This window comes from Onthophagus taurus, chromosome 8 (genome assembly GCF_036711975.1).
Source record: "Onthophagus taurus isolate NC chromosome 8, IU_Otau_3.0, whole genome shotgun sequence".
NCBI lineage: Eukaryota > Metazoa > Arthropoda > Insecta > Coleoptera > Scarabaeidae > Onthophagus > Onthophagus taurus.
This window is the reverse complement of record NC_091973.1, coordinates 1,439,055-1,455,153: the sequence shown is the minus strand read 5'-3', so window position 1 is coordinate 1,455,153 and position 16,099 is coordinate 1,439,055. Positions and strand designations below refer to the sequence as shown.

General features: G+C 38.3%; 1 protein-coding gene across 1 annotated transcript in view; it reads left to right on the top strand.

Annotated features, from left to right (window-relative positions):
* Window positions 1-15,016, top strand: part of LOC111414840 (Dpr-interacting protein delta) — a 122,383-nt gene extending 107,367 nt beyond the window's left edge. The window contains exons 6-9 of the mRNA XM_023046294.2: window positions 9,113-9,397; window positions 9,875-9,937; window positions 10,929-11,081; window positions 13,874-15,016. Coding sequence (XP_022902062.1) covers window positions 9,113-9,397; window positions 9,875-9,937; window positions 10,929-11,081; window positions 13,874-13,962 — 590 coding nt within the window. The 3' untranslated portion in view covers window positions 13,963-15,016. The remainder of the gene's footprint in view (window positions 1-9,112; window positions 9,398-9,874; window positions 9,938-10,928; window positions 11,082-13,873) is intronic.
* The last annotated feature ends 1,083 nt before the right edge of the window (window positions 15,017-16,099 follow it).

Sequence of the window (16,099 nt, the reverse complement as noted above, 5' to 3'; positions counted from 1 at the left end):
GGCCACCTTCTGCTTCTTCTAGATACCGAATACGTGCTGCACATCTTGTCAACAGTGTCGACTCCACCCTTGTTAGCATTATAATCCAGAATAATATCTGGCTTCTTGGTTTCGGGATCTACTGATGAATTGCTATGCATTGATGACAGCAAGATTACCGCTTTGCCCTTTTTTGGTAACATCCTTTTGAAACCCAAATATCGAAGATCCTACTTGTCTCTTTTTATTCGGCAAAAACTCTTGTGGAAGTTCCCTCTTGTTTTTTTTCAACGTTCCTACCAATGTTATTTTTTGGGTAAGAAGCTCCTTTGCCAATGGATAGCTGGTATACCAATTGTCGCAAGTTAAATTTCTATTTTTACCTTTCCACGGTTCTAGTAAGCGATGAATTACGTCCGCTGGTTTAGTAGATTTGTTATAGGGTCCTTTCCACAATATATCTCCATATTGGTCACATAGAAGGTTTTAGAATCACATAACACGAATGCTTTTATCCCATACTTAGCTGGTTTGCTTGGTAAGTATTGAATAAAGCTGCATCTGCCTCTAAACGGAATTAACATTTCATCTATCGTCATTTGCGCACCAAGACAATAATTATTTTGAAAATTTTCTATAAAACAAATCGTATGGCTTAAAAATCTCGAGCTGTTTCGAAATTTGCTCGCTTTTTTTCTATTTCTATATTGGTGTACACAAGAATTTTTTCAATAATATCGTCGGTAAACATTTTTTCAAACGCGCTTTTTTCAGAAGTTATATCTCGAGAGCATTGCTTTGGCCCAGGAAAGATTCTAACTATATTTTTCTTACCAATTTTACTAAATTTAGATGCAAGTGAGCGTTTGCTCCATTGTGTCACTTTATTCTTTCCTAAAAAGTATTTCTCTTCCTCTTCTTCTTCAATGTCCCTCACCACACTGTCTGTGAAGGCGGCAATTTGATCGTCAGATTCCTGCTCTGAATCAGAGCTGTGATCGCTTTCGCTTATAACTTCCTCTTCTGATGTCTCTTCATTGCCTCCCACTTTTTCTTCCGAAACATCATCCCAAATAACTTGTGCTAGAGTCTCTAGCTCTTCTTGTGTGAGGCGTTTTGGGTCCTTAATTTTGACTCGATCCCTAAAAAAACAACAAGTACCTAACAACTTTTAAAAAAATACATTGAATTTGAAAATACATTGAAAAAAAACCAGTGAAATGTTATATTTGATAATAAAATAACTTTCGAAGATATACTCACATGGCTACACGCGCGGTGTATTTTGTTCACCACGAGGTTTTTCCACGAAAATACGAACAACCTGTTCACCTACCTCGCATGTATCTAACTGTAACTATTGTTGGCTATTCTAGATACTATAGTAAGAGGATAGAGGGCGCATGATGTCACTGTTGTCAACTTAACAGGTTTCTATACGTGTTTTGCTGCGCGTGGTGTATAAAGTACACCAGCGCGTGTAGTTAAAGGTTAAACATTTCGTCCGTAATTTAATATAGTATTATAGCACAAAATGTCATCCATCACAAAGTTCTGGTGTTCCTGACACTCCAAGTCAAGTGTGTGCATGATTCTAAGTGACGACCATCTTGAGCAAAATCTTGTTAATCCTGATTGATGGCATCCACATTGATATCTGAAACCACATGAACATTCAAAAATTACATAATAATAATAATATCAGAAATACCAGGGTCATGTTAATCGTGGTAAATTGCATCTATATCGATATGCAACACCACAAATGTACTCAAGAATTTCATGGTAGCCATGCCAAGACCGAAGTTTTCCAGCTTCAAGAGAACGCAAATAGAGTCCGATTCCGATTGCCAAAAACACCAGGATAAAGTATATCGTGATAAACGACATATATATTGACATCTGAAGCCATAAAAGTACTCAGAGATTCCAGGGTAGCCATGCCAAGTTCGAGTTTTTTCCGCTGGAAGAGAAATCTTTATGAAGATGTCGGTCGATTCCGAGTATCAAAAATACCAAGACTTTGTGAAATACCAGAACAGCATTCTGCTATATTGCTGCAATACTGCAGCAAGCAACACTGATGGAAAAGCAATACTATGTTGATCTAGTTTTGGTGTATATGGTACTCATTATCATTCAAGAAATTACCATTTGCAATTTATTGTATGTACTTTACATAGCCCAAATAAATAAAGAAAACTTTATTTCATTATAAATGAGAAAAAAATTTGTTAGTGTTTCTAGATTTAGAACAATAGTTTTAAACTATTAATAAGATGGAATAATTAAGAACTTCTTATGTCAGGAAATTTGGCTAACTGACAGATTCCAAGTCGCTGTGAAGAAGTTGTAAATTATAGATTTCCTTCCTAAAACTTTTCTCTACTATCTAATCGCAATCAATAAAAATCTAAACCCCAACCAATTCAACACTTACATCATCGCTAAGCAACTCTTAAAGTGGCAAACAGAAGCTATAATCTTGGATGCTATCTGTGGATAAGACTTTTTAATGTTTGAATAGTGAAACAGAGCGCAACATATTTGTATTTTTTTGGTGAGTGGTGTAACAAGGTTATAAATTAGAACGACAAAGCGGCGGTGTATAAATTTCGGGGTGTAAAGTTTATTGCGGAAACAAAGACATCCTCCTCCTTAAAATTAAACCACCGTTAAACCGTGGGGGTTGGGTTGAGGAATAGCCCGGTTTAAGGTATAAATAATACGGCCTATAAATTTAACGCACACGTTTTTAATTGCGCCAGTTTTTCGTGGGTGTTATTATTTACCTCCCAGATGATTTCCGCAGGTACCCTTAAATTTACGGCATTCGGGATTTTCCTTAAAAACATTTTCATTACATCCTGGCCGCGGTGTTTTAAAGCATGTTGACGAATTTCCCGACTCTACTAGGGGCTTTATTTCCCTTGAGTTACTGCTCTACGGGGATATAGTCGTGCCCACGGCTTCTGAGGCACAACCAACACGCGGCAATTTGCATCGAAATTTATGTTATTGTTGACTGCAAATATATTCGGCTTTACAACGCTAATTGATCTTTGTTCGCTGTCATTATCGACTGCTCGACGCCGGTACATCCAGCATAATGGAGCGACATTTTCTTCCCATTGACAATTACGGCTTTCGGTTTGATGGTTCGCTATATCCTACCAAAGCCGTAATCGATTTCACCTCACCAGGACAACTCGTTTTTACTACCAACAATTTAAGTTTTTAATTTCGATCTTAGCGTGCGGCAATTTGGGTGGAAATTCCTTTCATGGAATCTCGAGGCGCCGTCGGGACACGTGGCATGTATTTTATTATCACTTGTACGGGAGCCGTTTACACCCGGGAATAAAACTTTTTTCGATACGTCGTCGTCGGAAAAACTTTTTTGATCTCCACGGTAATTATTGAATACCCGGAAGTTGCACTCGCTCGCCGAAACAGGTAATACACCGACTACGAGGCGATTTATTATCCACGTCCGGCCGTGGCCGATAATACGCACGCATTTGCGCCCTCACTACCCGAAGTAAACAGATAACGAATTTCCAATCGCCGAATAATGGAGTATCATCATATCATTCATTAGGCACCCTAAAAAGCCGCTTAGTTTACGCATATTTCACAAAATCAATGCTTAAATTTATCTCTAAACTAATCCTAACGTTTATTAATACATATCGTTGTTACATACTACAGCTTTATTTAATACAAAAAGAATTAATTACAACAAATCACAAAGGGTACATTATTATTTAATCCTAATTAACATCGATTTTCAGATACAAATAGAACCCTTCCCAACTGGTTAGTTGTTTTACAGTCCTTTATGGCACATCAGAATTACGTCAACATTTAATGTATCAATCATGCATTATTAAAGTTAGTTAAATTTTATCAAAATTTAATGGATTTGAAAATGTTTCAATAAATTCACAATTAATTAATAAATATACTTGAAATATTCGCAACTATTAAGTGATAATGGAAAAAAATTACTTGTAGCATGAATCATATTTATAAAAAATTTCATTTGATACCTAGGTTATGAAAATCGAAATGTAAATAACACAGTTACAGCTTGTGACACCCTGTATAAGTTGATTTTTTATAAAAATAAGAATTAGAATATAAATAAAAATATATAATAACATATATTTCTAAGGATCTCAATTGTAATGCCTCGCCTACAACCTGAATTCGTGGCTTCGCTGTGTACAAGCTATATTTATATGACAAGTTCTCCATGCTATATTTCCACCAGTTATATAGTAATAAAGCCGAGGTCGCTTGCGGCCGAGGCAGTCTTTCAATCGCGATTAATTTCTAAGAATCTAAATTGTAATGCCTCGCCCGCAAGCGACCTCGGCTACAACCTCAGTTCGTGGCTTCGCTGTATACAATCTATATTTATATGACAAGTTCTCCATGCTATATCTCCACCAGTTATATAGTAATAAAGCCGAGGTCGCTTGCGGCCGAGGCAGTATTTTAATCACGATTCATTTATAAGGATCTCAATTGTAATGCCTCGGCCGCAAGCGACCTCGGCTACAACCTGAATTCGTGGCTTCGCTGTACACAATCTATATTTATATGACAAGTTCTCCATGCTGTATATCCACCACATACAGTAATAAAGCCGAGGTCGCTTGCGGCCGAGGCAGTATTTTAATCACGATTCATTTATAAGAATCTAAATTGTAATGCCTCGGCCGCAAGCGACCTCGGCTACAACCTCAGTTCGTGGCTTCGCTGTACACAATCTATATTTATATGACAAGTTCTCCATGCTGTATCTCTTCCACATATAGTAGTAAAGCCGAGGTCGCTTGCGGCCGAGGCAGTATTTTAATCACGATTCTTAATTGTAATGCCTCAGCCGCAAGCGACCTCGGCTACAACCTGAATTCGTGGCTTCGCTGTACACAATCTATATTTATATGACAAATTCTCGATGCTGTATCTCCACCAAATATAGTAATAAAGCCGAGGTCGCTTGCGGCCGAGGCAGTATTTTAATCACGATTTATTTATAAGGATCTCAATTATAATGCCTCGCCCGCAAGCGACCTCGGCTACAACCTCAGTTCGTGGCTTCGCTGTACACAATCTATATTTATATGACAAGTTATCCATGCTGTATCTCTTCCACATATAGTAATAAAGCCGAGGTCGCTTGCGGCCGAGGCAGTATTTTAATCACAATTCATTTATAAGGATCTCACTTGTAATGCCTCGGCCGCAAGCGACCTCGGCTACAACCTCAGTTCGTGGCTTCGCTGTACACAATCTATATTTATATGACAAGTTCTCCATGCTTAACTCCACCAGTTCTATAGTAATAAAGCCGAGGTCGCTTGCGGCCGAGGCAGTCTTTCAATCGCGATTAATTTCTAAGAATCTAAATTGTAATGCCTCGGCCGCAAGCGACCTCGGCTACAACCTCAGTTCGTGGCTTCGCTGTACACAATCTATATTTATATGACAAGTTCTCCATGCTGTATCTCTTCCACATATAGTAGTAAAGCCGAGGTCGCTTGCGGCCGAGGCAGTATTTTAATCACGATTCTTAATTGTAATGCCTCGGCCGCAAGCGACCTCGGCTACAACCTGAATTCGTGGCTTCGCTGTACACAATCTATATTTATATGACAAATTCTCGATGCTGTATCTCCACCAAATATAGTAATAAAGCCGAGGTCGCTTGCGGCCGAGGCAGTATTTTAATCACGATTTATTTATAAGGATCTCAATTATAATGCCTCGCCCGCAAGCGACCTCGGCTACAACCTCAGTTCGTGGCTTCGCTGTACACAATCTATATTTATATGACAAGTTATCCATGCTGTATCTCTTCCACATATAGTAGTAAAGCCGAGGTCGCTTGCGGCCGAGGCAGTATTTTAATCACGATTCTTAATTGTAATGCCTCGGCCGCAAGCGACCTCGGCTACAACCTGAATTCGTGGCTTCGCTGTACACAATCTATATTTATATGACAAGTTCTCCATGCTGTATCTCCACCACATACAGTAATAAAGCCGAGGTCGCTTGCGGCCGAGGCAGTATTTTAATCACGATTCATTTATAAGGATCTCAATTATAATGCCTCGGCCGCAAGCGACCTCGGCTACAACCTGAATTCGTGGCTTCGCTGTATACAATCTATATTTATATGACAAGTTCTCGATGCTGTATATCCATCAAATAAAGTAATAAAGCCGAGGTCGCTTGCGGCCGAGGCAGTATTTTAATCACGATTCATTTATAAGAATCTAAATTGTAATGCCTCGGCCGCAAGCGACCTCGGCTACAACCTCAGTTCGTGGCTTCGCTGTACACAATCTATATTTATATGACAAGTTCTCCATGCTGTATCTCTTCCACATATAGTAGTAAAGCCGAGGTCGCTTGCGGCCGAGGCAGTATTTTAATCACGATTCTTAATTGTAATGCCTCAGCCGCAAGCGACCTCGGCTACAACCTGAATTCGTGGCTTCGCTGTACACAATCTATATTTATATGACAAATTCTCGATGCTGTATCTCCAACAAATATAGTAATAAAGCCGAGGTCGCTTGCGGCCGAGGCAGTATTTTAATCACGATTTATTTATAAGGATCTCAATTATAATGCCTCGCCCGCAAGCGACCTCGGCTACAACCTCAGTTCGTGGCTTCGCTGTACACAATCTATATTTATATGACAAGTTATCCATGCTGTATCTCTTCCACATATAGTAATAAAGCCGAGGTCGCTTGCGGCCGAGGCAGTATTTTAATCACAATTCATTTATAAGGATCTCACTTGTAATGCCTCGGCCGCAAGCGACCTCGGCTACAACCTCAGTTCGTGGCTTCGCTGTACACAATCTATATTTATATGACAAGTTCTCCATGCTTAACTCCACCAGTTCTATAGTAATAAAGCCGAGGTCGCTTGCGGCCGAGGCAGTCTTTCAATCGCGATTAATTTCTAAGAATCTAAATTGTAATGCCTCGGCCGCAAGCGACCTCGGCTACAACCTCAGTTCGTGGCTTCGCTGTACACAATCTATATTTATATGACAAGTTCTCCATGCTGTATCTCTTCCACATATAGTAGTAAAGCCGAGGTCGCTTGCGGCCGAGGCAGTATTTTAATCACGATTCTTAATTGTAATGCCTCAGCCGCAAGCGACCTCGGCTACAACCTGAATTCGTGGCTTCGCTGTACACAATCTATATTTATATGACAAATTCTCGATGCTGTATCTCCACCAAATATAGTAATAAAGCCGAGGTCGCTTGCGGCCGAGGCAGTATTTTAATCACGATTTATTTATAAGGATCTCAATTATAATGCCTCGCCCGCAAGCGACCTCGGCTACAACCTCAGTTCGTGGCTTCGCTGTACACAATCTATATTTATATGACAAGTTATCCATGCTGTATCTCTTCCACATATAGTAATAAAGCCGAGGTCGCTTGCGGCCGAGGCAGTATTTTAATCACAATTCATTTATAAGGATCTCACTTGTAATGCCTCGGCCGCAAGCGACCTCGGCTACAACCTCAGTTCGTGGCTTCGCTGTACACAATCTATATTTATATGACAAGTTCTCCATGCTTAACTCCACCAGTTCTATAGTAATAAAGCCGAGGTCGCTTGCGGCCGAGGCAGTCTTTCAATCGCGATTAATTTCTAAGAATCTAAATTGTAATGCCTCGGCCGCAAGCGACCTCGGCTACAACCTCAGTTCGTGGCTTCGCTGTACACAATCTATATTTATATGACAAGTTCTCCATGCTGTATCTCTTCCACATATAGTAGTAAAGCCGAGGTCACTTGCGGCCGAGGCAGTATTTTAATCACGATTCTTAATTGTAATGCCTCGGCCGCAAGCGACCTCGGCTACAACCTGAATTCGTGGCTTCGCTGTACACAATCTATATTTATATGACAAATTCTCGATGCTGTATCTCCACCAAATATAGTAATAAAGCCGAGGTCGCTTGCGGCCGAGGCAGTATTTTAATCACGATTTATTTATAAGGATCTCAATTATAATGCCTCGCCCGCAAGCGACCTCGGCTACAACCTCAGTTCGTGGCTTCGCTGTACACAATCTATATTTATATGACAAGTTATCCATGCTGTATCTCTTCCACATATAGTAGTAAAGCCGAGGTCGCTTGCGGCCGAGGCAGTATTTTAATCACGATTCTTAATTGTAATGCCTCGGCCGCAAGCGACCTCGGCTACAACCTGAATTCGTGGCTTCGCTGTACACAATCTATATTTATATGACAAGTTCTCCATGCTGTATCTCCACCACATACAGTAATAAAGCCGAGGTCGCTTGCGGCCGAGGCAGTATTTTAATCACGATTCATTTATAAGGATCTCAATTATAATGCCTCGGCCGCAAGCGACCTCGGCTACAACCTGAATTCGTGGCTTCGCTGTATACAATCTATATTTATATGACAAGTTCTCGATGCTGTATATCCATCAAATAAAGTAATAAAGCCGAGGTCGCTTGCGGCCGAGGCAGTATTTTAATCACGATTCATTTATAAGAATCTAAATTGTAATGCCTCGGCCGCAAGCGACCTCGGCTACAACTTGAATTCATCGCTTCGCTGTGTATAATCTTTATTTATATGCAATTGTAGTGCCTCGGCCGCAAATGACCTCGGGTATAACCTAAATTTTTTTCGGCTGTGTACAATTTTTTATCCCAAATAAAATCTTAAAGATCAATTTTTATAATATATAAAGATATTGACTGATTCTATGAAATGTTAGTGTAATTATTTAAAGGTATTGATCGATAAAGTTAAAGAAAATTGAACTGGCCGTTATCATAGTGACACATAGGGGCAATTGGTATCCGAAATTCTAGGAGTTCGTTGTCGAAATTTATGCCGTCTTCGCGTTTCGGGTGTGCACAGTCAATGCGATATATAGAGTTACGCGTAACGTGTGTAATGGCTTGTAAACGATAACTACGCGGTAGTCCGAATCGATTTCCGAGCAGAGGTAACATAATTTCGGAGTGTTTTCGTTTTATTTCTTAGTAAGAAAAGAAAGCAGTGAACTCAGCCTTAATGATTGAATTTATATTTATTTGCAGTTTCCCCAATGATATGGGTACCAAATCAATTAGTTGGGGCCCCAGCAGGAACTGACGTTACCATCGATTGCCATACTGAAGCATACCCCAGGGCGATCAGTTATTGGATGTACGAAAACGCAATGCTGTTACCGTCGAAAAAGTACGGAACAGAGACTACCGAGAACAGCTATAGGGCACATATGAAGCTCACCGTCAGGAACATGCAAACGAAAGACTTCGGCAACTATCGATGTATTTCGAAAAATTCTCTTGGCGAAACAGAAGGTTCCATCAGACTTTATGGTAAATAAAAAAATAAAATTTTTAAACGAAACTTTTCAAATGCCATTTAAAAAAATTTACAGTCGATTGGGAAATGCTCAACAAACTGTACGAACACGTGGGTGGCTTGTGTTCAAGCGATCCATTGATAAACACTTCAGGGCGAGATACGAAACGTTCGGGTTTCCGCGAATGACGAGAGATAGCCTGACGTCTGCGATTGGTATTGTCTTTCAATAAGCTGATATTTCCAACGTGTGCTCCGCGTTCTTTAAACTGGCTATTGACGTACTCGCTCCCTGACGTGTTCAACAACCGCAAACGACGGGGCTTTGCCTTTTATTCGCTCACCATTTCTAAAAGAGGCTTTTTGACCTCTTCAACTGACATCCGTTTAACAAAAACTCAAACGACTTTTGAACAAAATAAACAATCTAAATAATAAATTAAAATTTTTTTCATCAAATTTATCATTATACAGTTTTTTTTGTATTACAGAAATACCAATGCCATCGACTCCTCCGAGAGCAACCGAGATGAAGAGTGGTTCCAACAAAGAGAGTAAGAGAACCCCTTAAAAATGGCAATAATCAGCCTGGTCCCTTTCGTTGTCCCTTCTCCCTCGCTGCGTAAACAAATTGGGGGTGCCGCGGAATGGAGATCATTTTTCGAGTGAAAAACACCCCCGCGACGTGTCATATACCGGTGCTAACGTTGCCGCATTAATATTAACCCGGAAAGAATACGCGACCGCACGCGTCGTTAAGGGTTGACGTGAATTTCACACTTCACACTCCGAATTTTCAAAACCCTCCACCCTTAAACATACATGTACTCACGCGAAAGGGTCGCAACCTTGTTTTATATATTACATTAAGAATTAATACAATTAAAATGTTTACAAACATAATTGTTATTTATATATCAACTTGTGAGTACTTACTCTTTACATATAACCCTAAATACTCCTTATAGAAGACTATTAAAAGAATAAATACTGATAATGGAAGACTCCTAAATACTGCCTGAATAAGTCTAGATGGAGGATTAGCTTGATATTGCTAATGGATGACTGAATATTGCTTGCAGGAATCAAATTTTCTGTCTAAATCAGAATTAATCTGAATTAACTAATTCAAATAGTCGTTAAAAGAATTATGAATAAAAATGTTTATTTAAAAAAAACGTTAGGGTAGTTTGAATGTTATAAGAGGGTGGCACTGTTAGTGCAACTCCTTGGAGAATAGAAACACGGTTTAAACTCCGTTATACCGACGAAGGTGGAAAGTGGGTTGGAGGCTAAAAACTGCCAGACTCATTGTACCCCGAATATCACCGTTGAGAATAACTTGCGCTCCTTCTTAACCCTAACTTTTGCCATTACGGTAGTCGCGTTATTGTAACGGCGAACTTGCTTCTTTCGCCCTCTGACTATTTATTGTGAAAAAGCTTTACCGGACGTAGACCTCTTCCACGCTTGATAAATTTTAAATAAATTAATTTTGATAGTCGTTAATTTTCGGGTTAATAAGTATTGACGTTGTTTTCTTAGATGGAGGTGGTAAACGAAACGTCAGCCGAGTTTTGGGTCAAGATGATCGTCCGAAGGTGATGGTTTCGTCTTCGGATAAGAAAGATCCTCAAGCAGAACAGACGGTAGAGACTGGTTTAAGTGTATACACCCCTCCAGGACCAATTGGATCAGGTATATAACTTCATCGAAAAGCACATAACCGCTTCGAGCATTCTAGATTAATTTATCAAGCCGCGAGCGATCACATCGTGTGTATTCCAATAATATAACCGGGGTCGAAACTCTACGCTATTGATCTTTAAAATTGCTCTTGCATCCGAAGCCAGCGTGTTGCTCCAAACCGCTGTAATTTGAACCACCTGTTACTGAGATTCAATCGGAACACACCATTTTTACCTTCGATACGCCCTTTCGAAGGCGATATGCCGCGCGTGAATATCTTATCCCGATTCGGTTTTTAGTTTCGCTTCTCCCGAGAGCGCACGTTCCGGAATTTAATAACGCGTTAGCGAAAAAATATACAGTATATCACACCCTTCTACTACAGTAAATTTCCCATAAATCAGCGGGAGTAATGTATTTTTTTTTTTGAGGGGACACAAAGGATGTGGGGTCCTGCATAATAAATCAATTCAGGGAGTGGAAACACAGGTCTGGCTTAAAAGGCGAACTTTTTATATTTAAACTTATATTTAAATGATGTACTTTGCATTCAAATGCACCCCGTCTTAAAAACGGGGATGATGGACTTTTAAATTTCCCGCCTTAATACTTTTGAGCAAACTGAGGTGAGTGCCTGGGGTTGATTTTTATGGTCGAGGAGCTGATTGGGTTTCCCTTTTCGTATATCAATTAAATGGAAATAATTTAGCCCTCGATCGTCGTGACGCGTCGTCTACGTTCGTCCAACCCATCCAAATAATCAAAATAATACGCCAACGTTATGTAAACAATGTACGGGACATTAATTCCAACATAATACATATGCAAAATAGCTGCATTACGGATTTACTATCTGTTAAATTTATCGAAACATTTATACAGAATATATTTCATTCCAGTAAAAGGTTTACGCTTTGAATTTAATCGATTTATACCTCGCTTATAAGTACGTTCGTATAAATTATCACCGAAACGCTTGCCAACCCTCGCCCTTGTATAATTTCGACCATCAGACCCGATAATTAAAAAATAAGGAAACTTCTCCCCACTTACTTAGCTCCCAAGACCCTATTCTATCTAATGAAAAGAGAAACCTTTTTATATAAAAGAAAACACAGTGAAGATGGTGCGAAAAATAAAAACACAGAAACTACTGGGCGTTGCTGCCTTATATTTCACTCAAGGAAAAACTACCTACCTCGGAAAAAGCTTATGCTTTCAGAAGTGCTAAAATATGGTGTAAATAAGTAGCAGGCTTTATTCTCACCTTTTTATAACAATTCACTTCGCCTTCAAAATTTAAGATCCCATTAACAATTATCAATTTTTTTAATTATTAACAATATTTAATTCGCATTAAAATTAATAACTACATTAATGTAATGAGCATTTTTTTATATTATACTGAAAATATTTGCAATGAAAACTTGTAATATAATATCGACAAAAAGTGGGCCTGTTTTGTAGGACATATAAGTAAATTAAGCCGATAGCATTTTTGTACAAAACTGCACAGATTTAAAGCATGTATTATTCAATTAAGACGAGGTCGCTTGCGGCCGAGGCAGTGCATCGACAACATATTAATGATAAGTTCCATAGACTAGCTTTCTATCGATATGCCGCCTCGGCCGCAAGCGACCTCGGCTTAATTAACTCATATATGGTTCTAAATTGACTAGCTTTTTATCGATATGGTATCAATATGAGGCCTCGGCCGGTGTAATTAAGTTATATATCGTTCAATACAGTTGTGCTGAACATCAATATAGCATAGATGTACCGCCTCGGCCGCAAGCGACCTCGGCTTAATTAACTTATATATGGTTCAAAATAGAATAGCTTTCTATCAATATAGTATCGATATGCCGCCTCGGCCGCAAGCGACCTCGGCTTAATTACATTGTACATCGTTCAATACAGTTCAGCTGAGCATCACTATATTAGTATGGATGTACCGCCTCGGCCGCAAGCGACCTCGGCTTAATTAACTCATATATGGTTCTAAATTGACTAGCTTTTTTTCGATATGGTATCAATATGAGGCTTCGGCCGGTGTAATTAAGTTATATATCGTTCAATACAGTTGAGCTGAACATCAATATAGCATAGATGTGCCGCCTCGGCCGCAAGCGACCTCGGCTTAATTAACTTATATATGGTTCAAAATAGACTAGCTTTCTATCAATATAGTATCGATATGCCGCCTCGGCCGCAAGCGACCTCGGCTTAATTAAATTGTATATCGTTCAATACAGTTCAGCTGAGCATCACTATATTAGTATAGATGTACCGCCTCGGCCGCAAGCGACCTCGGCTTAATTAACTCATATATGGTTCTAAATTGACTTGCTTTTTATCGATATGGTATCAATATGAGGCCTCGGCCGGTGTAATTAAGTTATATATCGTTCAATACAGTTGAGCTGAACATCAATATAGCATAGATGTGCGGCCTCGGCTTAATTAACTTATATATGGTTCAAAATAGACTAGCTTCCTATCAATATAGTATCGATATGCCGCCTCGGCCGCAAGCGACCTCGGCTTAATTAAATTGTACATCGTTCAATACAGTTCATCTGAGCATCACTATATTAGTATAGATGTACCGCCTCGGCCGCAAGCGACCTCTTAATCGCATAATACGTTTTAAAAAACTGTGTAGCTTTGTATTGATATATAACTTAATAAAGCCTAGGTTGTTTATATACATGTAAATGTATTAAATAATTTTTAAAGAAGTATGGAAGTAGTATTTGTTATATATAATTGAAATTTATTTCTATTTTAATTTTCAGGTTGTATTAGAATATCGAAATGGACTCATCAAATGGCGATCGTAACAACAATTCATATCATCGTGCGTAAACCGTTTGGATCGAATTAAATGTGACGTCGTCAGCTCAAAAGAAATATTTTTATAGTTTTAAAATCGGTTCGGCGGAGTCGGAAAATGTGAATGTGCCGCAAATTTCTATAAGACTGCTCATTTTTGGATTGCGCTTCAATTTCGCTTCCTACGTCATTAGTTTTACCGTAATATCCGTCAAAAACATATCGGCTATAGAAGTGGGGTCTCGAAAGCATTTCCATAAGGGCGGGTCACAGACAATCGATCTGCAAGAACATTTGTTTTGACTGCGAGGTGAAGTGTGCATTTTTTCGCTTCTCTTAAAACGTAAATGTTAGTTCCCTCACCAAAAATCCGAATAAAAAAGTAAATTAATAAATAAATAAAAATCGATTTGTAAATAATTATACGACAGCTTATTGTATATTACATGTACCTAGTAAAATATACCTTCTTCCGTTTTCAAGCGACGACGGAAGAAATTTTCATTGAAAATCACCGTGTATAAAAATTAAGTGTTGATGAATTGTTTAAAAGTGCCAAAGTATATAAAAAATAGTAGGTAGACAATGTCACATTTTCTTTTCCGAAACCGCAAAAATAATGCATTTCATTTGGACATATCAAACAAAAATATCAATAGAAGGCACACGAGCGATGATGTGGTGTAATATTTTCTGAACACCATAGTTTTATGCACTTTTTAATTTGAATAAAAAAAACATCCCCATAATTTCAGCACTTCAAAGGACAAAAAACGCTCACGTATGTTTGTATTTTTTTTTTGTTTTTTTCTGCGGGGAGATGAAAGCTATGTTACGAATCAGTCCCCGCCGCTATAAAAATTGAGAAACGACACGATTCAAATCAAAAATATATATATCCGACGACGCGTCTTTTATTTTTGTGATATCTATTATAAATATATCGATGTTAATGTTACTTTTTACGATAATCACCGATTATCGTTTTATCTCAACTATTATATGTTTCCCCCTCATTTTTGTTGTCAATTATACATTCCTTAATCGATAACTGTTATCGTTTCTTATATTCTACTATTGGTAATAAAATAAATGAATTAATGAAACGAACAACTTGTTTCTTTTTTAAAATTCTTATTATTAATTAAGGTAAGTAAACAAAGTTGACTTTGACAAAATGATTTTGGTGTTTCAAAGATACCAAAAAATTAAAAAAACGTCATTGGAGCGTCGAAATACTTCAAATCAATTAGAAACATCTCCTTGTAATTTAACAAAGATGACCAAGTTAAAAATTTTAGAAAAATTTTTTTCCAGAAAATTCAAAACATTTAGAATTTGGTAAAAACTCGCTGGTGTAAGTCAAAATTGCTTAAAAACATTTTAAGAATGATTAAAATAATAAAAATGATTTTAGTAATTTTTTAAAGTGATTGGTGTGTGTCAAAATGGCTCAAAACAATTTATTAATATTGTCAGAAAGCTGAATAAGTAATTTTATTAATGCATAAAGAATAAAGTAAATTTTTTGATAAGAATATTTTTATATTTTGTTGAATCCGCAGTATATATAGAGAGGTTAGTATTTTTTTTTCGTTGAAGAAGTGTGGGTTGTGTAAACGATACACCGCCTTAGAAGGTCCGCATAAAGCGATGGGATGTAATAAAATTTATCACATCACAAGTCAAGGTGGGGCAATTTCTTTAGAACGCTACCGGAATATGTGAAATTACAGATGATCCATATGTGTCATGATTCTCCCCGGTTTCTTTCTTCGCGTTTAGTGTTGGGAAGGATGATGGGGTGCGAATAAAATAGTAATTGACCCGAGACCGGGTTTTGGGTAATAGTTTTGCAATTTGTGCTCCAGTGAACTATTTTGATTAGTTTCGCGAAATTATGTAGATATAATCCGGTATGGAAATCCTTTGTATCGACCGACGTGGGCCTCGTGCGGGGTCCAACTTTATTTGTCGACGAACATAGCCAGGTTTGTAACTAATTGAGACATAGTTTTGCCGTGTCCCTAATGAATAAAAGAAAGAAGAAATTAATTAATTATCATACCCGACGTCATCATTGCAAGTATGCAACCAATATCACAGTACAGATCGCACATTACACGATTTGCGTATTGCAATACAAATGCTGTGATATTGGTTGCATAATTACGGGTACGATAATTAAG